This window comes from Kwoniella newhampshirensis, chromosome 14 (genome assembly GCF_039105145.1).
Source record: "Kwoniella newhampshirensis strain CBS 13917 chromosome 14, whole genome shotgun sequence".
Taxonomy (NCBI): domain Eukaryota; kingdom Fungi; phylum Basidiomycota; class Tremellomycetes; order Tremellales; family Cryptococcaceae; genus Kwoniella; species Kwoniella newhampshirensis.
Genome location: NC_089967.1, coordinates 132,682 through 156,704, shown reverse-complemented (window position 1 = coordinate 156,704; position 24,023 = coordinate 132,682). Strand labels below are relative to the sequence as shown.

The following is a 24,023-nucleotide window of genomic DNA, read 5'->3' as shown; positions in this document are numbered from 1 at the left end:
CAAACCTTTTTTTTTTCAATGTCAAGACACCAGATTGCGGGAAGCGAACGATTCATGCTATGCATCTTCATCAACTAAGCCCTTCAAGGAAGGCTATCGACTGCTCCAAAATCATCCGCTGGACATTCGGTTCTTCTTCTTCTTCCGCATCATCACCTTCCGGTTCATCTCCCACATTGTTTTTGAACTCTGCGTCAGATTGATCCGCGAGATCAGTCGACATCATCTTGCTTGTGAAGCTGACTCGAGCGCAACTCACCTGTCAAGACCGCAATGACATCTCTGAACGATTGGTCTTTCCTGGACAGCAATAATCGCGCATGTGTCATGGCCTAGATACGTAGAGTTGTCAGCTGTGCACTACTTTGAACCATGCCAAACATTGCGTCGTCATCACTCACCCCATCGTCTTCCATGCACACCCATGCAAGCACGTAATCTGAATTTTGGAGGGACGATAATCCCGCATCCATCCGCCTCAGATACCATTCCGTCTCTTCGACATCTGACACTTCTTCTTTGTTCGCTTCCATCACCTGTAACGATCGAAGAAGTCAGCTTTGTACCAGTAAACACCACAATAGTGACGCGATGTACCCTTCTTTCCATCGCAATCTCCCGATTGACAGCTCGTAATCTTCCATCGGCTGTCTCGCGCATCTCCAATAACCGATCAACTTTCTCGTAGTTCGCCTCGACAAATTTCGCTATTAACCTGATACGCGGTGGTGTGTCGGATCCGAGATTGGTGAACAAGCTAACGAGGATACCGAGCAGATGTTCTTCATCCTCGAACGATGAGGTCGCTCCCAGCTTCTTCTTCTTTCCCTCGCCCTACACAATTTGTCAACAAGCAGTTCAATTCAAGTATGAAAGTGTCACCGACCTTTCCCATAAATGCAGAAAAGAACGTCTTCAATCCCAATACTTCGACAAATTTCTCGCAGTTCTCTGAGCCGTCTTCTGTTTGTAGAGCATAGTCAAGGACTTTGATCGCTCTTGTTTTGGCGAGCAACTTCTCTCTGTTGATTCACCTATCGTCAGCTGGTCTGTGTGCCACATCGATGAAGCAGCTCACTCACTTCATCATCAGAACCATCAACTCCACACCTTCAGCGTCTCCGAAGAGCTTCTTCATCTCGGGTTGAGCCAAGCAAGAGCAAACACAATCGAAGATATTTTCCATAAACTCCACCTCCTCGCTATCTCCTGGATCCTTTTTGCGATATTGCTGGTGGGTGACAGGACACCTTCAGCAATTGTCCCTCCAGCTAATTCAGTAAACATGCACAAAACTCACAGATAACACTTGTAGTAGCGCATCCATCCCTTCGAGTTCAGCGACTTTCATTACAATATCTCGGCTGTCCTGCAACAGAATCGCCAAAATCTCGCTTGCATATTGCTTGTTGCTGTCGTATTCTTTTCTCAGCACCCGTTTGATCAGCCAGGGAAGCAAAGTCGTTTCCCCCACTATCTGTTCGGCGAGAGGCGGTAAAAAGGACAGTAGATTTTCGAAAACCCCGAGAATGTGGAAGACACCTTGTCGATCCGTGTCTTCGGCTTCGTCGAATCGTGAGAGGTTGGATACCAGCAAGTCGAGGACTGAATTGTTCAGCTATAGATAGGAGAAGAGCATTAGTGTAGCTCAACACGTCGCGCATCCGATCACGTACCAGCTCATCGATCAACTCTCCCATAGCTAATCTGGTCTTAGTAGCCATTCCTCCAGTGCTACCTTCGCCCTCCTCTTCTGCTAGGTCATCCACCTCTGCACCGACATCTTCATCTGTCAACTCCTGTACGACCTCGATGACATCTATAGCAATATCGGTATTTTCGTGACTGAGAAGATTGGTCAAAAGCGCAATGACGCCAGATTTGACCAACTCGGGATAGAATAGAGGTGGATTTTGTGTGAGTGGTAAGAACTGCTTGAGAGCGCCGTCGAGATCCGATTCTGAGTCTATGAACCTGAAGAGTAAACATGTGTCAGTCGTATAGCACGACATGAGCTGAGAGACAGAAGGGCATATACCCACTTTGAAGGGTGGTCTGGGAATTTACCCCTCTGCTCAGCATTCTTGATGACGATACGTTCGAATTTGCCCAGCTGTCTCCTGAGCGCTGGTAGATCAAGCGAAGGCCCATCTTCCTCGTCTCCGGCTTTATCGAAGATGTCCAAGATTTGCTGGTGGCCACATGTTAGCTGTGACTCCTCACAAGTAACAGAAATCTAGTAGTGGGACGTATGACTCGCCTGTTGTTCATCGTTCAGACCACCACCGAAGAATCTCCCCTCGTCATCGTTTTCGCCATCTTCCACATCTCGGTCCGCTACAGAATAACGCGTATCAGCTCCACCGCGCAAAGCAATACGATCACATGTCAGAAACATACCTTGTCCATTTCCATCTTCTTCATCATCCTCCTCAACCGTAGCTGCTCTAGCCTTTCCCTTCCCATTAGTCGGTAATGGCGGCGGCGCCATAACGGTAGGCTCAGCTTCCGCTTCTGCCTGCTTATACTTCTTCAACAATTCTGGTACCGAAGTTAGCATCCGATTTTCCGAGGCTAAAGTTCGCTCACCTGGCGCAGGCATGTCGGAGAACTTTCGTTTTTGTCCGGCCGAAGACGGCAAGGCCGGCAGCTTGAACATCTTGTTGACGTCCATGGCGTGGGTCCTTCGCTCTTTGGTAGTATGAGCTCGATCGACAGAACGTAGTATGATAGGTGAGGGGTGTCGTTGCCGCTTGATAAGGAAGGAAAGGGAGAGGGAAAAAAGAAACAATAGAATGAACGCTTCTGTCTGATGTTGGGATCAAACCTCAAGATGTTTTGCACCTTCGCGGAAAAAGTGATGACGTAACGATAACGAAGCCAATGACCCGTTGATGCTCTACCTCGTAATAAGTGCAGACCTCAAGCTTCCACTTGTTCTCCTCCGGACGACCGCAGTGACGACATTCCAGACTCTACTCCTTGGTCATGTTTCCGGTACATCAGCATCTCCCTAGGACGGGGGGAGATCATCGTTCCTCGACTCTGGGAGGCGAGGCGCGAGATCCTGTCCTCGACCTCTTACAGCCTCTACTCGACCAAGGATCCAAAGCTCAATCTAGTTCTTCTGGATCTCGAATAGGCTTCTCAGCAACCGAAGTCAAACGGGTCCGAGAAGCTTTAGAACAAGCTGTCGAATCGAATAAGGTATCTCTACCCAGCTGCTCGCTCCATACAACAACGAAGCTCGCTGATTGATTGAGTGTGTGTTTCATGCAGTCACGAAGCCATGAACTGCTTATGTCAAACTTTCCATCGATATCATCCCATATACAGCTTGGGACCTCATTACGTACAGATCTCAGCGAAGTTCAGTCCCGTCTGTCAGCTCTTGAGAAAGAGGTCGATCCATCAGACCCATTAGTGAGCATGACGTTCATCCCTTCAACCGTGCACCTGGCTGACAAGATTGTACTCTGACAGACCTCATTCCTCCCGTCTCTGCTCTCCTTGCTCAACAGACATTACAGCGCCGCCTCAAACCAAATAGCCGCTCGTAATCATGCTGCATCATTGAAAGCTCTCGCAAAATATGCTGAGAGGTTACGAACATTGGAGGAGGCGATATGGGCAGGAAGAAGCGCAGATGATTGGGTTCTGAACGCAATGAAGGGAGAGAAAGGATTTGAGCTGGAGGGCGGAGGAGAGGCGCTGCAGGGGACCAGAGTGATGGCTGCGATTGAGGTGAGCACAAGGAGATGGTTTCTCAAGTATCTGAGCATGACTCCTGACCAAATCTTTGTGCAGAGCAAGGAAGCGTTACTGAGATCAATGATCGTCGATCAACTCACCGAAGGGTTCCACACTGCTATCTCTCTGGCAACTCCCATTGAAAAAGGACATGGTACGACATTGAGTATCCAGCCGCAAGTAACATTGCAAAAGCCACGTAGTGAGTCTCTCGCAAACGTAATTGCACCGCATTCTGAGTGCAAACAGCTTCCCGACCTACATACCTCTCGTCACCCGCAAACGCTTCCCCCTACCCGGTAACGGACATCTACGCCGCGTTAAGTCGACTTTCTCTCCTAGAAGAACCACTGCGAAATCTTCGTAGTCGCATATTGCGGGACATCGTGGACCCTCTTGTCACTTCGAAGTGGAGGGCTGAATGCACCTCTATGGACGGGTTATCTCTCATGCGACTCGAAGCTGTGTCTGCACAAAGTCCCTTCGAGGTGCTCGATGGTGTCTCCGCTTTCCTCGACTACGTGTCGGAAACAGTCTTTCCGTCTTCCTCTTCGCTCGTAGCAGGGCGCGAGAGTTTTCTCCACGACATCAGTAGCGGAGCGTTTCAAGCTGTTCTCGACCACTTGATCGTACCCTCGATGCCTACATCGCTCTCAATTGTTCCATCATGGTTAGAAGTGTTGACGAAAGCTGTTGAAGTAGAAAAGCCTTTGCGCCCGGGCATTGGTGTAATCGAACCGTTCTTCACCTCCAAAGCAGGGCCAATGTGGGCGCAGCAGAGAAGATTCGCAGTAGCGGATGACACTCGAAAAGTGATACTATCTGGGTGGGGAGGGTGGGAGGCCGACGAAAAGGAAAGATCTGTCGAGACGGTAGTTCTGGTGGAAGTCGAGGTAGACGATGATAACGGAGACGAGAAAATGGAAGACGATGGAGCGTTTGGCTGGGGCTTGGACGCGGCCCAAGCCAAAGAAGATCAGGCCACAGACCAACAGACACTAGTGGAAGGTGATGCGGATGTCACGATGCAGGAAGATGATGGGTGGGGATTCGATGGTTCGACAACCGCTGGTCCTTCAAAACCTACTTCACCTATCCAATCCGAACAACAAGCACAACCTGCGGCAGAATTCGAGGAAGATGGATGGGACTTGGATCCCGTCGTACCATCTACAGAACCAACAAGACCGCCCTCTCCACCGAAACTTGTCAAGCCTGCTCGAGAGGCTAAACGATTGGGCAAGAAGGTTGCCAAAGCTCGACATACAGATGATGACGATCCTTGGGGATCGGCTACGGATTCCAACCGTGATAGCCCAGGTTCGAGTGTCCTTGAATCTGAGAATGGATACGTGGATAAGCCTGCACCAATATCTCAACCTGACTCGGAGGCTAGTAAGGTAGAGCCAGATGAAGGTTGGGGCTGGGACGACGACCCACGACCCGACCCACAGCCCCCTCGCGGGCAGCCTGAATCGTCAGCGAAAAGGCCAAAGAGGACAGAACTTCGTGAAGAAAGACGAACGATCAAGGAGACGTCACTTGTTTCAAAAGCTTGTGAAAGTCTGCTTGATTTAGCGAGGGGTATTCTGTCCGAGATCAACGAATTACATTCTTCCGGGTAGGTCACAAAAAATGGACACTTACTACGACAATCAGCTGATCCAATATTTCCCAGTCATACATCCCCTTCTTTTGACCCTTCCTTGACCGCTCCAGTACTGAACCAAGCTCTCTCTGAGGTCTTCACCCTTTACCGAGCAATTCTCCCGACACACTTTGCCAAACAACTAGAGGACGTCCCCAGTCTTGCGATGCAGGCGTATAATGATACCCTTCATCTCGCTTCGGAACTTGCATCGATATCGAGCGATACGGAAGATGATTGTCAGAGATTAAGAGCTTTAGGAGAGAACATCTTTGAGACGCAGTTGGATTATCAACGCAGGAGTATCATGGAGGTCTTAGATGAGTTGAATGGGTTCGAAGGGACTGGAGACGAAAAGACATTCAGACAATGCGAAAGGGGCCTACAAGGCTTAGTACATAATCTGGAGAGCTTGAGCAGAGTCACCAAGGTGTGTTCGAAAGTCTAATCTTATCAAAACTCTGCATTCGACCGATCCGACTTAGCTGACGCCCTCTCACATCGACGCCTCAGCCTGTTCTTCCGCGATCGAAACGACTGGAGATGTTAGAATATCTCGTGACAGCATTTATCACTCGGATATCGGAGGACATTCTGTCACTGGACGATATCACAGAAGTCGAATCGAACCGCCTTACGGAATTACTACGATTGGTCTATCCTCTCGAAAATCTATTCAGCGACGATGGGAAAGGAAGTATCGTGGGCCATGTACGAGGTTGGCTCAAACTCTGCTACATTTCGGAAGTCCTGGTAAGTCACCTGTCGCTTTTGATCGATCCTCAACGTGCGTTACCGTTGTTTTCGCTCACGTACAATCGGTCGATAGCAAGCCAACCTCGTCGATATCACCTACCTGTTAGATCAAGGCGCCTTGGTGGACTTTACGGTCCCCGAGCTGACCAGTCTCGTTCGAGCGTTGTTCGCAAGTAGCGAGAAGAGGGATGGGGTCGTTGAGAGGATCGAGAGGGAAGGGACTGGAGCTGTCGCGCCAGTCTCTGAGGTGAGCGGCGTGTGAGACCAGGAGCAGGGGGAACATTTCGAGCTGTATATAAATATAGCACGTCTGTGCAAGCAATCCCGCGACCGACATCCTATGTGCAGTATCAGCTTACAGCATGTATACGCTCGACCCCTGGTCGTTCTCCCGGTCACAACTATTTTCGGGGACAGTACTCTCTGTCTATGAGCTTTGATGATGTTTTCATTGCGGAGACACGGATTTGTGAATGGTTTGACAATAATGCTACGGACCGAGACGGTTATGACCTGTTGGCGATTTACCGAGAATGGTAATTTCACTCAGCTGGTGTGACTTACTGATGTGTTTGGTTACATTGTCATGTTTGGAAAGGGTTGTGTCTTTAGTTCTCATCGTCATCAACTCACAATCTATACATTGGACAAGGGAGAAGCCTTCTTCTGGAGCTCCCTTATCTACATTTGATCCATCTTTCTCCCCTCTCTGTCAGCCCTGCTTCAGAACGATGTCCAAGCCGAAGCCAGGGTTGGGCAAAGGCATCGTCCGGACTCTTGCTGTCGCTCAACATCCGACCAGCGGTCCAGGAGTGTTGACATTGGCTCCCGTCGTCAACCAATATGGATACTCGACGGCTTCGATGGCGTCGTCGGCCACGGCTTCAGCATCCTCAGTAGCAGGGGCCACATCAGTTCATGGTGGGTCTGGTTCGACTGCGGTCGGATCGAGTAAACATCATTCATCGACCGGTTATATGAACGGGTGGCCAAACATCACCTTGTCATCAGCCTCGGCGTCGTCGTCGTCGTCGTCAACAAACACATACCTTTCTTTGCTTCCAACATGGGATCAAAGCGACATCGTACTTTCGTACCCACTCATCAGTCGTCCTAGCAGACTCCGGACTTCCCTCAGACAGTCCACTACTGGTCCTCGTGCTCACCACGCTCGACGATACTCTACAACTTCCATATCACCTTCCGCGTTCTTGACTCCGTCATTACCCCCTTCACTGTTTGGTTTTACACCCGACAGATCCCCATCGAGCTTCTTCACGCCTACACCGTCCCAGTCAAGCTTAGATGCTCTTCTCGCTGCGCTGGAGATGGGGAGTAATAGCAGTAGGATGGAGACTCCTGATTCGCTAAACCCACCCCCTCCTTCACCCCCTCCTCCGCCGTTGACGGCCAGATCAAGTCCACAACAACAAGCGATGAAACCTCGTCCTTCCGAAACGCATAGCGTCCTTTCACCTGCCCCTCTATCTACAACCGATAACATCAACAACAATTCTTCCGTATCACTATCTTCTACCTATTCCTTGTCGCTTCACGAAACGTCTTCAGCGAATTATTCACCCTCGACCGAGAACACAAGCGACATCACCACGCCTGCTTATTCTTCGAGTTTAATATTCCATCTTGGAGCATCTGGACTTCCAAAAGAACGACTTCCATCCCCTACCCCAACTCGGAGCAGACCACCCACGCCTCCCCGTCAACGTTCTTTCCCTCTACCAGAGGTCACCCCGCCGACGCATCTCCGTTCGATCTCCGTTGGAGAAGATGCCTATTTCACACGATTCGACGGGATGTGCATCGCCGATGGAGTAGGTGGATGGGCGAGGTCGGGGAGAGGCGGTGCAGATGCGGGGAGATGGAGTCAGTTACTGACCCATTTTTGCGAAGAAGAAGTGGGGGATTGGTGGGCTGGTAAAGAGGTTTACCTGGTCAATCAAAAGGACAAGGAGGAGAGGAGAAAAGAAGGATCGGGAAAGGAGAAAGGCTGGGCGAAGGAGGCTTGGAAGAAGGGACAAGGGGAAGAGGGAGATGGCAAGGAGAGAAGACCTCTGGATCCAGTCGAGATCATGCAGAGGGGTTATGAGAAGTGTCTCTCTTGTGTCACAGCTGAGGTGAGCTGTTATTGTCGGATACTTCGACGTACATGATCAGCTGACGATCTGAGAACAGGGAATACATGGGTCTTCAACTTGTTTACTGGCATTGTTGCACCATTCGACGTTACATATTGCGAATTTGGGCGACTGTTGTCTTCTCCTTATTCGAAGCGGAGAAGTCGTCTTCCGCACCTCAGAAATGCAACATGCCTTCAACTTTCCTCTACAAGTGAGTCTACTCACCTCTGGAGAGTTGACTTCCCAAGCTGACAATGGGGTTCTGTCAGGTCGGAACACATAGTCGAGATGAGCCAATGAAAGATGCCATGCGATTCGATGTCGGAGTGAAGAAGGGCGATATTGTGATCGTTGGCAGTGACGGACTGATGGACAATTTGGTGGGTGCAAACCGTCTTGTCGACAGACAAGGTGTTGAACCTAACTCCCTTTGTCTCGCAGTTTGACGAGGACATTTTGGATACCCTCGCACAATATGCTTCCCCAAGCCATATCCCTCCCAACGCCTTTCCCTCATTCTCACCACAACACGTCTCTGAAGCGCTCTGTCGACGAGCTCGATCCGTCTCTGAATTGGTGACTGCGACGACTCCGTTCATGTGCAAGGCGATCGAAGAAGGGATAGATTTCGTAGGTGGTAAAAAAGATGATATATCGGTATTGGTGGGAGTGATAGGGGATCGCAAGGTCGTTTCGTCGACTTCCAATGGTTTAGAGATACATGAAGATCAAAATGGGGTCAGGGGTAGAAGAGGTGGTAATGGTGGTGGATTGGCTTTACATACCCAAAGATTGATTTGAGAGACAATGACGGACAACAAGGAATAGGTCGGATATGAGGAAGAGACGGAGAAAGAGATAGCAGCATCATTATTGTATTCTGTACATCCGGTTACGATCCGCTGCTTATACGTTGTAAAACATTACACATTACAGACCACCACGATTGTAGACATCTTAACCATGTTGTGATGCGATGTATCATGGCCATCAGCTCAAGCCATTCATGTGAACAGCACGTAACAAGGATACATGATGACTCTTTTCCTCGGATACGAATCATACAAGGCACAGTACAAACATCGTCTGCTGCACAACGTTCTTCCTTCTCTCAAAGCTTATGCAGAGCTTGCTTAGTCTTGTCATCCACAAACTGACTCTCAGTCACGCCTTTACCCATTGCAGCGGTTGATGAGCTGATCGATGACCGGCGTCAGTTCAGTTCGACCATTTAAGACACTCGTGCGCAACTCACATTCCTCCTGTGACAGTCATCATCAACGCGTCTGCATAGTCTGCGCCAGACCACTGAGCAGTGGGACTCTCATCGTCAGTTCACGTCTGATAAGATCATGGCCCATGCTTCGGACAGGCTCAGGCTGGGTACGCGTCCTTGCTCACCTTCTGATGGGTCAGGACGTCACAGCCGATCTCTCGTTCTTTACGCTGGATGAGCTCGACATAGGCTTTCATGCCTTCTTGTGAGAATGCACGAGCGAATTTATCGTTGATATAAGCGTTCGAATGAAGACCGGCGAGCTGCAGCGGGTAGTCCATCAGTGTCAGCGTACGCAACATGGCTCAGCAGGTCTCGGAGATATCTCCTCGGCACATACTCTACAGCCATGAAGTCCCCATACATCGAGCACTCACCGTGATGAATTGGAACACGAAACCCAATTTGCCCAGTTCCCAAACATACTCCTTCATCTCCTTCTCTCCCAGACCAGCCTTCTCCCAGTTGAAACTAGGACTCAGATTGTATGCCAGCCAATGACCCGGGTGGACTTTATGAACCCCATCTGCAAACTCTTTTGCCTGCGCATAAATAGGAGATTTTGTTTCCATCCAGAGCAGATCCGCATAGGGAGCAAACGCGACCGCTCGGTTGATCGCACATTGTGTCCCACCTTGGTATCGGAAATACCCTTCTCGGGTTCTTGGTGTATCCCAAGACCAGTACGGGGCAGTCTTCAGTCCGTAAGACTTTTGAGCGAGTTGTAACGCCGCGGAGCGAGACGCGTGAGCTGTTCCAGCCACCTGGGAGAGGAAATCTTTGATCTTGTTCTCGCCGACTCCTTGGGTTTTGAGTGCCGAAGCAAGAGTTTGAGGATACAGTTGAAGATTGGCGGTTTTCATCCAATGATCTTCGATGTCTTGCAAAGCCGACCCGGACTTGCCTTCAATCTCAGCAGCGATCATGACGTCCACCAAGGGCAGGAGATCAGGGTTGGTTGATCCCAAGATAAACGCGTGGTCTCGCGGGTCGATGTTGGTGGTGATCAGAGTGGCAGCTTCAGAGTCGGTACGGCAGACTACGAGATTGGTGGTGCCCATGATGTCGCATTGGAGTCTCATGGCCACGAGTCGGTTGATGTGTTCGGAGATGGGCACGAGCACCTTGATGCATGAAGGAAGTAAGCATCTGTGCTTGATTCGAAAGCTGGAAAAGGACACACCTTGCCGGCCATGTGACCACACTTTTTAGTACCGGGAGCTTGATCCTCGATATGAATACCAGCAGCACCCGCTTCAACCATCATTTTGGTCAATTTCATGACAGCAGTGAGCCCTGATTGGTCGTCAGTCCGTTTCATTTCGTTGACAAGAAGCTTGACTTGTCAAAAAGGGCACATACCGCCATGTCCAGTATCAGCGTCAGCAACGATAGGTCTCAAGTAATCGATTGGTGGACCAAGCTTTTCTCCGTTCTGGAGTGCCGTGTTCCTTGTCCATCGTTGCTTACGATCGTGGAAGAGTTGGGCAGTGAAGAGTTGAGCCACTTTGTTCGGGACAGTGTTGGATGGGTAGTCTAAAATGGCGAAATCAGCCATTGGTCGGCGGGGCGGGCAAGAATAGAAACCTCAGGATCAGGCCTGCTGTGTGAAGGGAAGGTAGAGAAGAACAGAATGAAAGAGGAAAACATAATGCCGATGTGTTGAAGTGTTGACTGGACTGCAGAAATTGATCTGTACCCACCCGCAAGATCAGGACCAGGTTCGAGTGAGCTGGAAGCAGTGCTCGAGCACTGCCAACCTGACACATAAACCGTTTCGAGGTATTTTGCCATCTGTGTGAGCTGCACTGGGTCGAGGCTGTAGAGACCAACGTCCACCATCAGCCTCTACGTTGATACTCAGGAAGGATGACTATTACACCTCAGATGAAGACAGAAAGAATGCCACTGCCACTCACGCGCCATAAGTCATGGTACAGCCTCCACCTTCCCCTCTCGCTTTCGACTCCAGGATCTTCCACATCTTCTTGGCCAAGACATCGGAGGGGTACGAGATTTGCAGTGTGCCTCGTTTCGAGACCACGTCGGTGGCGGAGAAGGGTCGGATCGTCCTTGAGAACCGGGGCGACTGTGGCAACGGCGCGACGTAGGAGGGGGAAAGGGTCGATTTGGCCATGTGGACCAAGGTATGTCAAAGAATATCCAGGTGAGTTTGTATCGAGACCAAGACATGTGAGACATCGCAGAGGATACCAAGGTCAGAATGGTGCGTGGTGGAGAAGAAGAGAGCAGGAAGAAGAGCGAAGAGGAAGAATAGCGGGGTCAGCCAGTCGACCTCTCTCCGCTGCAGTACCACAGCCACCGCGACCCAACCCACCTTTTGAAAACCCTCGACCGACTTGATCTCATCTTGGAAAGCAGCTTCCTCCGACATTGCAAGGACTGTTGTTTGGTGCTTGGTGCTTGAGAGGTCTAGAACAAGACGATATGCAATACAGCGCAACAATGCGACGATGCAACAGTGCAGTACTCGTAGCGAGCTTCCACCTGTTATATACCCGTAACTCTTACCATTGCGTCTCGAGTGAAACCATCAATTTAAGCTCTTGGGCGCGGTGGACCTGCTCGGCAACGGTCCATAACCGGCTCAAACAGCAACCAAAAAAAAAACCGAAATTCAATACAGAGTGACCCAACAACCGAGAACCTCTGTTGACGGATTTACTCGGCATACATACGTACATACATACTCGGGCAGTCTGTCCGTCGAGTCGATACGTGTGAGATCGCCGTGTAGGTGATGCGCTGATGATGTATGCCTGACTCGTTATTGGGCCCGGGGGTTGGAAAAGATTAAAGGGTCGTTTTCGTCTTCCGAAGTCGGAGATGGAGCAGAGTTCTCTTTGACAAGAGACTTGTGACCCTCGTGTTCGTTTCCAATTGCCCTCTGTCTCCGTGTCTTCCCGTTATCTGGAGACACTCGCACATGATCATGAACCCAATGCATGTACTGTGATGAACTGCAAGTGCGAGATCGACAGGTGAACCACAGTATCATTAAGGAGAAAAATTGTTTGACGATCATACACATTTCAGTACCACCGTTTCTTCCTCCTGCTTCATGCCTGCAACCTGAACTTGATTCGCTCGACCCCATCTAGTCTGACACCAAGCATCTATACCGACGACAAGTCACGAACGCCCTCCTCAGATCATTCTCTTCGTGGGTTCTCTGTCCTATGACCGCCCTGAGAACCCTCCAGACTTCAGGAACCTGTTCAGGACCTCTTGTGAATCCTTCTTCCTAGCATCAACGTCGGTGCTCGGATCCCAGACTCGTGAGCTCGTACTCCCGCTGACCCTGTGTCCGTGTGTTTGAGTCGCACCCTTCAGATCGAAGCTGTAGTCGGGCAGAGGTTGTTGCGATGCCGTTGCTGATGTCGGTCCGGGAGTGCGACCTATCAACGTCGAGGTGTCGGAAGGTGGTGTGACAAGGTTGGAGTGTTGTCTCGCTGTCTCGGAGGAGGATGAAGCAGTAGAAGATACTCTGCTGGAGCGTCGGACATGAGGAGGTACCGGAGCTCGATGAGGTGGAAGAGGGATGGTGCCGACGATAGGGGATGGGCCACCTCCTGGAACGGCTTGGACTTTGGCGTCGACCAATCCGGTTGCATCGGTCTGAGCGAATCGATCTCGATACCTCTCGTTGCTAGCATACGGTGAGAAGGCATCGTTCTGTGTCGATTCCTGGGCAACGACAGGTGAAAGTGAAGCATCCTCGCTCTCATCCTCAGTGCTATCCTGTTCATCATCACCATCCGCACTTGTATCCGTCGCCGATCCTTCATTCTTACCACGACTGAAATCAAACACCTCTCCGCCCCTAGGTGTGCCGGGAACAGATTGCAAAGCTCTCGCCTGGGAGGTTCTCTGAGCTTTCGCTGAACCGACACCGGAAATGCGCTTGATATACTTGTCGATCTGAGGCACGGCATCCCATGCGTTAGTATACGACGCCATCGCTTCCTCCATAGACCGAGGTGGATTCTGTGTTTGGGGAGAATAAAGCGGCTGGTTCCCGTGGGCGCCGCCTTCCGGAGTGGGTTGTCGAACGTGGATAGGAGGTGCGCGCTGGTGCGGATGTCGGTGGTCTGGAGGAGGGGTATCGCCACGAGGGAAAATTCGACCAGGTGCGGGTCGGTCCCGGTCTCGCTGTTCCCATGGGAAGACCGCCGTCAAGTTGCTGCGATCAGGGACACGGCCTGCGTACTGCTTGTACCAGTCATTGTGCCGAACATTGTCGGGCAACGTGGGATATTGTGGTTCAGCATGAGAGGCGGAAGAAAAGTATGACCCCTGTTGCTGGGAAGGTTGCTCCCATGCGTTGTGATAGACTGCGTTCATAGGGATCGCCATTTCCGGCTTTCCATGCGAAGGTGGTGAATATCTCGAAGCGTCCCACGTAGCGTTTGGGTCACCCTGCTGGTGATAATTGTGATGGGAAGATTGTTGTACAGGGCTCCTGGGAGGTGAAGGGGGCAGAGCGATAGAAGCAGGCTTGGGCTGGGGCTTCGGCATGAGCAGATCGACTCGTCCTTCTAGGGGAAGACTGGTGTATTGACCCTGTTTGAAAGAAGTGACACCTCGGGCAGCTGCCTCCTTCAGTTCAGATAAGTTGAGTCGATCTTCGGGCTGTTGGGGCACGCCAGCCGTCGCACTAGTCCTGTTCCACACGGCAACGGTCTCTGGGACGGCGAACCGTCTATGAAAGTCTGGATCTTGTGCCGCACTGGGACGAACATATTTGTCGTAGACGGTGTACCAACGGTCGATCAAAGATGGGTCTGAGGCATGTCAGCTTCGTGACCGCTCAGTCGAACCACAATCGTGGTGAAGCTCACAGTCGTAAGATGGCTCCTTGCCCTTGACTTGGGACACACCAGCGGGCCGTCCAGCGACATTTGCCCATGGCTTATTGGGGCCGATGAAGTGAACGTTGCTGATTTTGTGGCCGTATCGCTTGTATGCAGGAGCCCAGGTATAAGCAGCAGATGGAGTGACATTGTATCTGTATCAGCCGGTCTCTCGTCAGCCTAATGACCTGCCTTTTCGTCAGGGGAAGGAGATGTACTCACGTGAATGGCAATCTGTTCCAATCACCACCACCTCCTTCTTCACTAAACCACTCATTCAACAATCCTTGATCTGCACCATCGAAACTGCCGTTCCCCGGACTAGCCTCCGTGTAGATACCATCGTCCCCTTCCCCATCTTTCAACAAACCTCTCAATCCGTCCCAATCGGAATCGCGAGGTCGGATGACCATGACACCAGAGTTGAAACAGTCTGGCCAGCCGGTATCGGGACAAGCGGAGAGGACGTGTGGTTGGGTGGTCGTGAAGAGATGCGAGAGGGGTCGGAGGGGCAACACATCAGCGTCGAGGTAGATGAGAGTTGAGAAGTAGGGTTGGAGTCGGAAGAGATGGAGTTTGGTCAGAGCAAAGTTGAGATCGGGTCGGCCTAAGATTTGCATCGATATCAACATCAACATCAACATCAATGGCTTGTTCTGATGTCTCCGACACCGAGAAAGGTGTATCTTCGCGTCGACACGAATTCGTGAACGGAGACCTCCTCACTCACCCATCAAGTTGAGACCCTGTTGACCTGCTCTTCCACTACCGATTGGTTCTACCCCGATCACCAGATCATAGCCCGCCTCCCTCAACTCCCCTATCGTCCTCGCATCGACCGTCTCGGGCGTGACCAGACACACGATCTTGAAATCTCGAGGAACGGGATGCAGTTCGTGTAGTGAGTGGAGGAGGACCAGTGCGCCAGGGAGATAAGACGAGGTGGTGAGGAGGGTGACAAAGGCGTTGGGCAGGGAAGTCATTGTGGGCGCAGAAGTACGTTGTGTCGGGATGACAAGTTGACAAGTTTACACTTTGCTTGTGGTGGACACGGAACTTGCACTTCCACCAATGTTCGGTACACGGTATACGGTGTACGGTCGAACTGCAGAGATAGACGATGGATGATCAAACGTCAGCCAAAGGATCTTACTCGGGGACGTGTGGGATATGTGATCAATCAACGTTATGCGTGAGGTCGTATGTGTGCATCACTACTTTTGACTCTGTCTGGGTTATGAAACCAACATCGTCATAGTCAAGACTGAACGAACGGAAGAAACTCTCTTATTTCCCTGTCGTAGAGGAAGATCTTTCGGCTCCACAACGATAATTATACGAGAGGAAGAATGCTCACCTTTATGACGGTGGAGTTGGTACCGAGCCTATATCACCTCTGGTTACTTACCTATGACTGTGCGGCAGAGGACAAGGCGTCGTAAGTGGTGTGTTGATGTGTGTTGTGACGAGATCCGAACGTGACTCACCCAAGCAATACAAGTCAATCAAACCAAGATAGAGAGATCAAGGATCGAAACTGGGATTATAGGATCTTTCAATTGGGGCGTGCAACGATTCGGGGCGTAAGAGTAGCAGTGGTAGTAGTAGTAGTAGTATGACATACAGACAAGTTCACACAAGCCATACACACACACATCCATCCATACCCGTCCGTACCCACCTGAAAGGGGGAAAAGAAGGAGCTCCGTTCCCTTCCCCCCCAATGGCCCCTTTCTCACCTGTGATACTCCGCTCCGGACTGTGCTACCCTTTATCAGGACTCAGGCGGCTGCCGATGATGGGAGGTGTACCCTGTAAAACGATTTCCCTGAGCCAAGGTGATTTACCTCATAAATACACCAGGTTTGAACAGACTGTGCGCTGTGTCTACAGCATCGATCATCATTGACGATGATGAACACTCGACATTGACGATGGCATATCATCAACCGATCAGCTCGTCTCTAGATGATCATGGGTATCATGCGTCCATAACCACCGTCGTCGCGATAGAACGACGTTGACCATGATTACAAGATCACCAATCAGCACACTGGCAGGTGGGCACCATCCCCCCCCTTCTCTCCCTTTCTCTCATAACTTATAACATAATCCTACCTTGTTCAGCTCCCACGCTATCAGGAATTCGGAACGGCTTGCTCTCATGTCCATCTCGAAGCAGCTAACGAAATGTTTGTCCCCAGACACTACTCCTACCCTGAAAGATACCAGTCGTTCGCTTGGCCGGTGATTGCCGGGGTATCGTTAATTGGTCGCTCGGCTCCGTGGGGCCTGGAAATTCCTTGTCAAGCGAGGTGAGATTTTACGCCGACCATCAGACATTCCATGTAGCTCTCACGTCTCCATCGGTTACACTTGCTCCCTGTGAGAACGTCAATGCACCTGCAAGACGTACTCATGTATGATTCATCATCATTCATAGGACTATAACATCATCGAGACACCTCTTGCTATTTCCAAGGCATTGCATGATTCGTGTTTTTACATCATCCCCTGCTTCGTCCAATTCATGATGCGTTCGAAGCAGCAGCTTGGGCGTTGGCAGCCGCGACGACTGCACCAACGTTAGGCACCGAGGTCCGCCTCTTGATACTCGCTTTGCTACTCGTTCTGCTGAGACTGCCGGACTTTCTACGATTAGGTCCTGCAGGTCCAGCGGGAGGCAAACCTGAAAGTCGGGTCACTGCATCGCAAAGCAGCGGATAGTCAGCGTCACCTTTCATCCGACGGCGCGAGTCATCACTTACATTCGCTGACAAATGAGACACCCCATGCTTCAGCAGTGTATTTGCTGACATACTGCAAACTGTCATCAGTCATGTCCTTGACTGCTGTCAGACAATGCACACTCACAGCATACAACTTCTGCCAGTTGGACTTCCGTGTCTCTGCAGACATGGTGAGAGCAACCTGGATGGCGTCGGCAGTAGATTGGACATCCCCTGTGGTAGATGAACCTCAGCATTAGTACATCGTTTGTGTGAGGCTCTCAGTCGCAAATCCCACTCACAAGGGTTGATGAGCAAAGAACCGTTAAGACTTTGAGCAGCACCCGCGAACTCGGAAAGAATCATGGAACCATGCTTTCCGCCTTGAGACGAGATATACTCGTAGGCAACCTTGAGCGATGGTCATGTCAGCCAAAAGAAAGTCTGCAACAAGGTAGTTCCTACACTCACCAAGTTCATACCGTCTCGGGTAGAGGTGATCAAGCAAGCGTCCGCAAGAGCGTACATCGCTGTGAGTTCCTCAAATGGCACGGACTTGTGCATGAAGTGGATAGGGGTGAACTCGACAGTCCCGAAGCGACCATTGATTCTGCCAACAAGCTCGTTGACACACGCTCGGAGGTTCTGGTACTCTTCGACATCCTGTCGAGAGGGAATTGCAAGTTGGACAAGGACAACCTAAAGAGGTAATTGTTGTCAGCTGCCTGTTGTCTGTACCCAGGACTGGATCCTCTCAACTTACCTTGCCAATCCATTCAGGATGTTGAGTCAAGAACACCTCAAAGGCGTGAAGCTTCTGAGGAATACCCTTGATGTAATCCAATCTGTCGACACCAATGATGACCTTGCAGCCATCGAATCTCTTCTCAAGCTGTTGCAGCCTCGAAGAGACCTTCTCTCGCTTCAGACCGTCGACAAATTGCATGGGCTCAATGCCGATCGGGTAGGTCCCAACTTGGGCATAACGGCCTTCGAACTCGATACCGTTGGGTTGAGTTTGGAGACCGAGAATACGGGTGCAAGAGGAGAGGAAGTGTCGGGCATAGTCGTACGTGTGGAAGCTGAGCGAAAGTCAGTTCAGTTCTCTGGCCGAACTGGGGGAAGATGCTCACCCAATGAGATCACATTGGAGGACACCCAAGAGGATCTCTCGTCGGACAGGGAGAATACTGCAGAAGGGTCAGGGTTAGCTGTGGATTGTGCACAAAGCAAGGACCAGTAATTTACCGGTATATTTCACTTGAAGGGAAGGGAGTATGCAAGAAGAATCCAATTCTGATTCCCTCCTTACCCTTCTCTCTAGCAACCAGTTCCTGCTTTTGGAACGTGCTCATTCCTCGTGAGAAGTGGGGTCTCCTCCCGCCTGTCCTCTCCTTCATCTGCAACGGTTCGCCTTCCTCCTCAACATCATCCAACATCTCCACGCCCTCATCGACGGGATCCGCGACACCTGGAACCATGCCCAAAACCTCCTTGACGACAGTATCGTCCACACCCTCCTTGACTCGACCGAGTTCTTGTCGCACCATCTCTCCCTGGGCCGATTCGCCCGAGATCATTGATCGCAGGAGCATAGGAAGTAACATGAGATGGTAATCCTGTACCCAGACCATGTCACCGGCTTGACACATGGAGGAGACGGTGTCTGCGAATCGCATGTTGGCCTCTCGGTAGGCGAGCCAGTTCGCGGCGTCAAAGTTCATCTCTCCGGGGTGGTAGTGGAACAAAGGCCACAGAATGGAGTTGGAGAATCCTGCGAGTCGACAGTTAAATGCGTCAGCTTCGAGCCTACGTCGCAGGAGTAACCAGAACCGTACCGTTGTAATGGCGGTCGGCGAGTTCATCAGACAGGTAGACAGGGTAACAGTTGTGCTCGTCTAGCAAACGCTTGTTGACGAGTTCTCGGTCGGCCATCGGGATCTGCGGGGGAAAGCCTGGTCAACATTGCGGGAATCCGGTAGCTTGACAAAGACAAGGCACACTCACATCTTTACCGGGCCATCCGATCCAGGTAAAGCTCATTGTCTTCTTACATCCACTCAGGGCTGAGACCAGACCACCGGAGGACATCTGGGTGAGGAATTGAAATGTCAGTATGATCCTCAAGAACGTATGGACGGGATGTGAGTCCCAGATATAAGTAATTCTCCTCCCCAGCGTTATTATCAGTGCGAGCAACACTTCTCCTTCCCCTCCCCTCCCCTCCCCTCCCCCCTCCCCCGCACCCCCGACCCCGACCAGCATCCCTAACGCTCAAATTGACGAGCCTTTCACTCACCTTGAAATGATACTCCCCATTGTCATCTTTACTGATAGTCACCGGCAGCCTATTACTGACGACGATCAATCTCTGCGCCTTCTGCCCATCCGAGCCCGTCTCTCCCGATCCAATCTTTGGCGTGAAAGGCATCTGAGGCGTTGTCGAGGTGGCAGGTGAAGAAGTGAGCGTGTTGGTGTGGTTTGAAGTGTATGGCGAATCAGGTGCTTGTGTTCGAGACATTTACGATGCGTTTTCGTTGGTTCTCAGTTCCGAGCTCCGAGTATTACAGGAAGCTGCAACTATCAGGATGGAGGTGGGTACAAAGGAATCAAAAGCGAGATAGAGAAAGGACGCAAAGGCAAGTATGTACTAACGTTTTGAGGTGTCAGAAACGGAAACCGAAACGTTTGTCCGTCACACTCCTCACCGCGTCCTCTTGGGTCATGGGGATTTTTCGAGAATTCCGACGGGCCGTTCACTTCTGACGTCAGTACGTTTTCTCAAAGGGTAAAAAACCCGCACTCTCACACACAACACGATTATTAGTAGTACCAGCCGCGCCTGACATCCGATAATCATCTCTGTCACTCTGCTGGACTACACGTCTGATTTGGCTTGTGTTTATGTGCATGCGCTGTCAGTATATCGTGCATTGGCTGGCCTTGATCGGCATTGTACACAGTGTGCGAAAAGATAAGGCATGAGGAGGACAGGTGGATATCATTCATCACTAGTCGATCTACCATAATCATGTGTCGAGGCAAAAACACCCGTCCCCTCCTGCCTGAAGAGAATTCCAGCAAATCCCCGAATTTATAATACCAAAACATGACGGAAGGCAGAGATCATCATCTCGTACAACCCCCCGTCCGTGCCATTCGGCCGTCAATATCACATCCTTTCACCTCGCTACTGTCTTCTTCTTCTATTCCCACTCTGAGTATGACTACTCTGTCATCCCTCGATCAGAGGAATATGGACAATATCCCAACTCCCGACCTCCCCTCCCCCAGAGAGACCAGAAGAACATATCCGGACTTGTCCGAAAGACAATATAATATAATCGTCACAGAGTCCAGATCCCATCTAACCCCTGAGTTCAAGCGGATGTGAATGATTGAACAGGTACAGGTAGGGTTGTACCGGTACGTCATCTGTGCTTGTGCGATACAACCATTCACTGTGATAGAACAGACTGCATGCGTTCCTCGTCTTTGGGCCTACATACAACAGCAGGTTGTTGGTCCATCTCTGTCCGAATCGTTGACTGTCTATGCCATGGTTTCTCGGCACATGGCCGCTTTGGTGTCAACGCACATTGATAGAATACATGATGCATCTGAGACTCCCAGGAAAGGTCGGACCTCATCTTGCCACCGCTCAAACGACGCCACACTCATCTACATGTCGCTCACAACACCTATACAATGCTCATTGGACTGCCGGCCCTAGACGCTAACACATCCCCATTCCACTGTTCCACCACTCCGCTTCCCGTCATCGCCAGTGATCCCAACGCCAACCTCTTCCTCATCAATCCGTTCGGTGCCAGTTTCGGTAATAATGACCCCGTAGCCGGATGCGTAGGGAAGAACGACCTCTTCTTCTTCTTCAGTACTCCGCAGGGGTCGTCTTCGGAAGCAGATGTGTCACCGTTGGGAGTGTTGGCCGGTCGTTTGCCGTTGGCCAATCGGGAAGATATCGTTCTTCGCGCTCGACTAATTCCTCCTTGGCGGCGTGATCTGCCAGGTCGAGCATATGCAGCTGCATCGTCATCCGATTCGGCAGCTTGGCCGGGTAGAGACTCGTCATCGTCATCTGAGACAGGGTCGTAGCCTCCATTGAGCCGACGGCGAGCCAATATTCCTGGAAAGCATTGTCAATTTATACTACAGGTGGACTTCAAGAAAGAGATACGCACTGTTGACGCGCACGTCAACCTCGTCCTCCGGATCACTTAGATCTCCCGGTTTCGTCAACCCGAGAGCTTGAGACAACGACTTGGATGGCACTTCACGCATTTGTGCACTGGGCGCATGGGGAAGATTTCGCAGGTTCTCGAGTACTTGCACCCTGTGAGGAGGTTAGCGGTCACAGTTCACATTTTGTCATATATCGTCCAGCTCACTTGATCTTCTCGAGGTATTCAGGAGGATTGTGATTGTCTGTGTTGTTCGGCAACACTTCGAGTTTGTATCTCGGCCCATAATACTCCATACTGCGCGATATCAATCAGTCTTGGGCCTAGCAATGGACGCAAAAATGGACATACTATTGATTATAGGGGAGATCCTCGGACAATTCTCTCCCACACATCACTGCCGTCTCCTTGGTCCATGCTCGAGCGACGTTTTTACTGTTATTGTCGGTTTTCAGCTGGAAGCCTCGAACGGGCGAATGACTCGGCTGACTTACGTCGTATATCCACCACCACCCAGCATGATGACTGGAACGTTGAAGCTCTTCACAAATCGTGCACACTCCGCGTGGCCTATCGTTGCTACGTCAGTGCACATCTGGCGTTTCGACACGCATCACTCACCTTCTAATGTCAGATTGAATCCTCCTAATTTGTCTCCTGACAACGAATCTGCTCCCATCTGTAGCGCTACTGCTCCCGGTCGGAAGTAGTCCATGATGTGTTGGATGACCTGTGGGGTATAACGCTCAGCCGTGATGCGGAGCAATTCGGCAGTACGTACAGGTTTGAATATTGATTGGAAGGAGTCATCGGTGATACCGTCGCGGAGCGGGACGTTCACAGCGTACCCTTTGCCTCGCTTCATCCCAACATCCTGCAACTCAGTAGTCAGCTGATGTGCCACAGAAAGCAACAAACTTGACAGCTTACCCTCACATCTCCCGTACCAGGGAAGAACTCTCCGAATCTGTGGAAGCTACACGTCATAACTCTGTCGGTACTGTAGAACGCCTCTTCGACTCCGTCACCATGGTGGACGTCCACGTCGATGTACAGCACTCGGGGATGTATTCTGTGAGATATGTCAACTGAGAGCTCTTCGCATTTGTCGATGTCACGCATACCTGAGTAGTTCGAGTATGCCCAGCACGCTGTGTGAGCGGAATCGGTCAGCTACTGTCGTCCAACACAGGAATCTCATGTAGCCGAAAACCACTCACATGTCATTCACATAACAGAAGCCACTCGCTTCCGTCTTCTTGGCGTGATGTAATCCACCTGCCCAATTGATTGCGATGTCCGCAGCTCCCGAATTTAGTCTCTCCGCGCCGCCTGACCATCACCACCTCGTCAGCTGATACCCCTATATGGAAGCAGACTGCAATGCTCACCTAAAGATCCTCCCGCTGAGATGGAGCAGAATTCGAACAATCCTTCGAATGCTGGACAGTCCTCTCCTATCAGACCTGCAGGTCCACTCACCGGTCATCTTTGGACTCAAGAGATGATGTAATCGGGGACGCGAAGCGACTTACATCGTACTCCTCCACCAGTCATTGCGTCTGCTGTCTCTGGAGTCACGTTCTCGAGGAACTCTATATACTCGTCGGTGTGAAAGCGAGTCATCTCGGCTTTCGTCGCTCTTCTAGGTCTCTGTGGTAGTGAACGATCGCACTCATCAGCTGTATCCGCGGATGCAGGCAATGAGAGATATGTGAAGGTTGTCGTTGCTAGAGTGATCTGTGTGGAAGAAGAGGATATCACTCACAAACACCTGCATCGTCTTACTTCTCGAACCCCTCAATTCATTTCTGACCATCTTCTCTTCCACCCCGCCTCCCAACAGCCCTATCGTACCATCATTGACCTTTCGCACTCCATCTTCCGACTCTCCAGCCTCTTCATCACACATCCCGTAGTTGACGATGAGGTTATGGGCCATCCTTATTCTGTGGGGTTTCATCGGATGTCCGAGATAATAGGTGTAATTGCCGACATCTTGATCGTAATAGTAGGCGACTCGACGAGATGGCTTGGAAGTCCCTTCGTCGGACGACGATGGAGTCGGGGTGATATCCATAGGAGGATATTGGTTCGACATGTCGACACGAATGGTCGAATGGATGGGTCTGCTGCTTGAAGGGACGTCTGACGGAAATGGAAAGGTTTTTGTAGATAGCGAGGAAAGGAAGGAGTGAAGGAGTGATGGTCTTCCCGAGCGTGAGCCGCAATCCAAATAAAATGTGAGGTCGGGATGGCTCAGACAGTCTATGTGCTTCACTGCACTGGGTGGATGCTGTCCGTATCCAAGAGAGATGTAACGATAGCTTTGAAAGATAGTAAGATTCCTCCAACCCCCTGACAGTAGTAGTAGAGGAAGGTAAATAGGTTGTGGACAGACGCGGAGTAAGTCGCACTCTCCACCCGGCCCAACTTCAATTTCCGGTTCCGTGTGCCTATCCATTTTGAGTACGTTACTCACTGGGGTGTTCGCTTACAATAACCATAGTTAGCAGAACCGATCTATTCGATAGTCTGGCCTACACTCCAGCATTATTCAGCGTCCTGTTCGATGTATTTTCAATCGTGCAAGGTGTCCGGATCATGCAAGGAAGACACAAGCCGGGCATTTGATCTTCAAGGTTGGCAA

At 50.9% G+C, this 24,023-nt stretch overlaps 7 protein-coding genes across 7 annotated transcripts; 2 read left to right on the top strand and 5 right to left on the bottom strand.

The window, feature by feature from the left end:
* Window positions 1–70: 70 nt before the first annotated feature.
* Window positions 71–2,674, bottom strand: IAR55_006416 (uncharacterized protein; the record flags this gene model as incomplete). The annotated part of the gene is made up of 12 exons (XM_066949499.1): window positions 71–189; window positions 260–332; window positions 402–536; window positions 598–834; window positions 887–1,022; window positions 1,083–1,231; window positions 1,301–1,618; window positions 1,677–1,974; window positions 2,043–2,191; window positions 2,261–2,337; window positions 2,401–2,541; window positions 2,590–2,674. The coding sequence occupies 12 exons, from the start codon at window positions 2,672–2,674 to the stop codon at window positions 71–73; spliced, it is 1,917 nt and encodes a 638-aa protein (XP_066799793.1).
* A 314-nt stretch (window positions 2,675–2,988) lies between these two features.
* On the top strand, window positions 2,989–6,416 carry IAR55_006415 (uncharacterized protein; the record flags this gene model as incomplete). The annotated part of the gene is made up of 8 exons (XM_066949498.1): window positions 2,989–3,207; window positions 3,280–3,423; window positions 3,484–3,744; window positions 3,808–3,952; window positions 4,000–5,371; window positions 5,429–5,828; window positions 5,912–6,151; window positions 6,228–6,416. The coding sequence occupies 8 exons, from the start codon at window positions 2,989–2,991 to the stop codon at window positions 6,414–6,416; spliced, it is 2,970 nt and encodes a 989-aa protein (XP_066799792.1).
* Window positions 6,417–6,885: 469 nt separating this feature from the next.
* On the top strand, window positions 6,886–9,093 carry IAR55_006414 (uncharacterized protein; the record flags this gene model as incomplete). Its single annotated transcript, XM_066949497.1, has 4 exons — window positions 6,886–8,289; window positions 8,348–8,503; window positions 8,562–8,672; window positions 8,734–9,093. The coding sequence occupies 4 exons, from the start codon at window positions 6,886–6,888 to the stop codon at window positions 9,091–9,093; spliced, it is 2,031 nt and encodes a 676-aa protein (XP_066799791.1).
* Window positions 9,094–9,403: 310 nt separating this feature from the next.
* On the bottom strand, window positions 9,404–11,963 carry IAR55_006413 (isocitrate lyase; the record flags this gene model as incomplete). Its single annotated transcript, XM_066949496.1, has 9 exons — window positions 9,404–9,488; window positions 9,548–9,600; window positions 9,694–9,831; window positions 9,946–10,692; window positions 10,752–10,864; window positions 10,931–11,104; window positions 11,272–11,387; window positions 11,488–11,657; window positions 11,907–11,963. 9 exons carry the CDS (start codon window positions 11,961–11,963, stop codon window positions 9,404–9,406), a joined length of 1,653 nt encoding a protein of 550 aa, XP_066799790.1.
* An 803-nt stretch (window positions 11,964–12,766) lies between these two features.
* On the bottom strand, window positions 12,767–15,425 carry IAR55_006412 (uncharacterized protein; the record flags this gene model as incomplete). The annotated part of the gene is made up of 4 exons (XM_066949495.1): window positions 12,767–14,373; window positions 14,431–14,597; window positions 14,665–15,049; window positions 15,173–15,425. The coding sequence occupies 4 exons, from the start codon at window positions 15,423–15,425 to the stop codon at window positions 12,767–12,769; spliced, it is 2,412 nt and encodes an 803-aa protein (XP_066799789.1).
* Window positions 15,426–16,970: 1,545 nt separating this feature from the next.
* On the bottom strand, window positions 16,971–19,692 carry IAR55_006411 (alpha,alpha-trehalose-phosphate synthase (UDP-forming); the record flags this gene model as incomplete). The annotated part of the gene is made up of 11 exons (XM_066949494.1): window positions 16,971–17,146; window positions 17,211–17,262; window positions 17,317–17,405; window positions 17,474–17,582; window positions 17,643–17,870; window positions 17,935–18,253; window positions 18,305–18,361; window positions 18,420–18,945; window positions 19,010–19,112; window positions 19,179–19,262; window positions 19,471–19,692. 11 exons carry the CDS (start codon window positions 19,690–19,692, stop codon window positions 16,971–16,973), a joined length of 1,965 nt encoding a protein of 654 aa, XP_066799788.1.
* A 1,180-nt stretch (window positions 19,693–20,872) lies between these two features.
* Window positions 20,873–23,474, bottom strand: IAR55_006410 (uncharacterized protein; the record flags this gene model as incomplete). Its single annotated transcript, XM_066949493.1, has 13 exons — window positions 20,873–21,318; window positions 21,374–21,525; window positions 21,581–21,670; window positions 21,725–21,808; window positions 21,868–21,943; window positions 21,995–22,103; window positions 22,155–22,247; window positions 22,304–22,445; window positions 22,498–22,524; window positions 22,594–22,705; window positions 22,765–22,839; window positions 22,909–23,026; window positions 23,142–23,474. 13 exons carry the CDS (start codon window positions 23,472–23,474, stop codon window positions 20,873–20,875), a joined length of 1,857 nt encoding a protein of 618 aa, XP_066799787.1.
* Window positions 23,475–24,023: the final 549 nt, after the last annotated feature.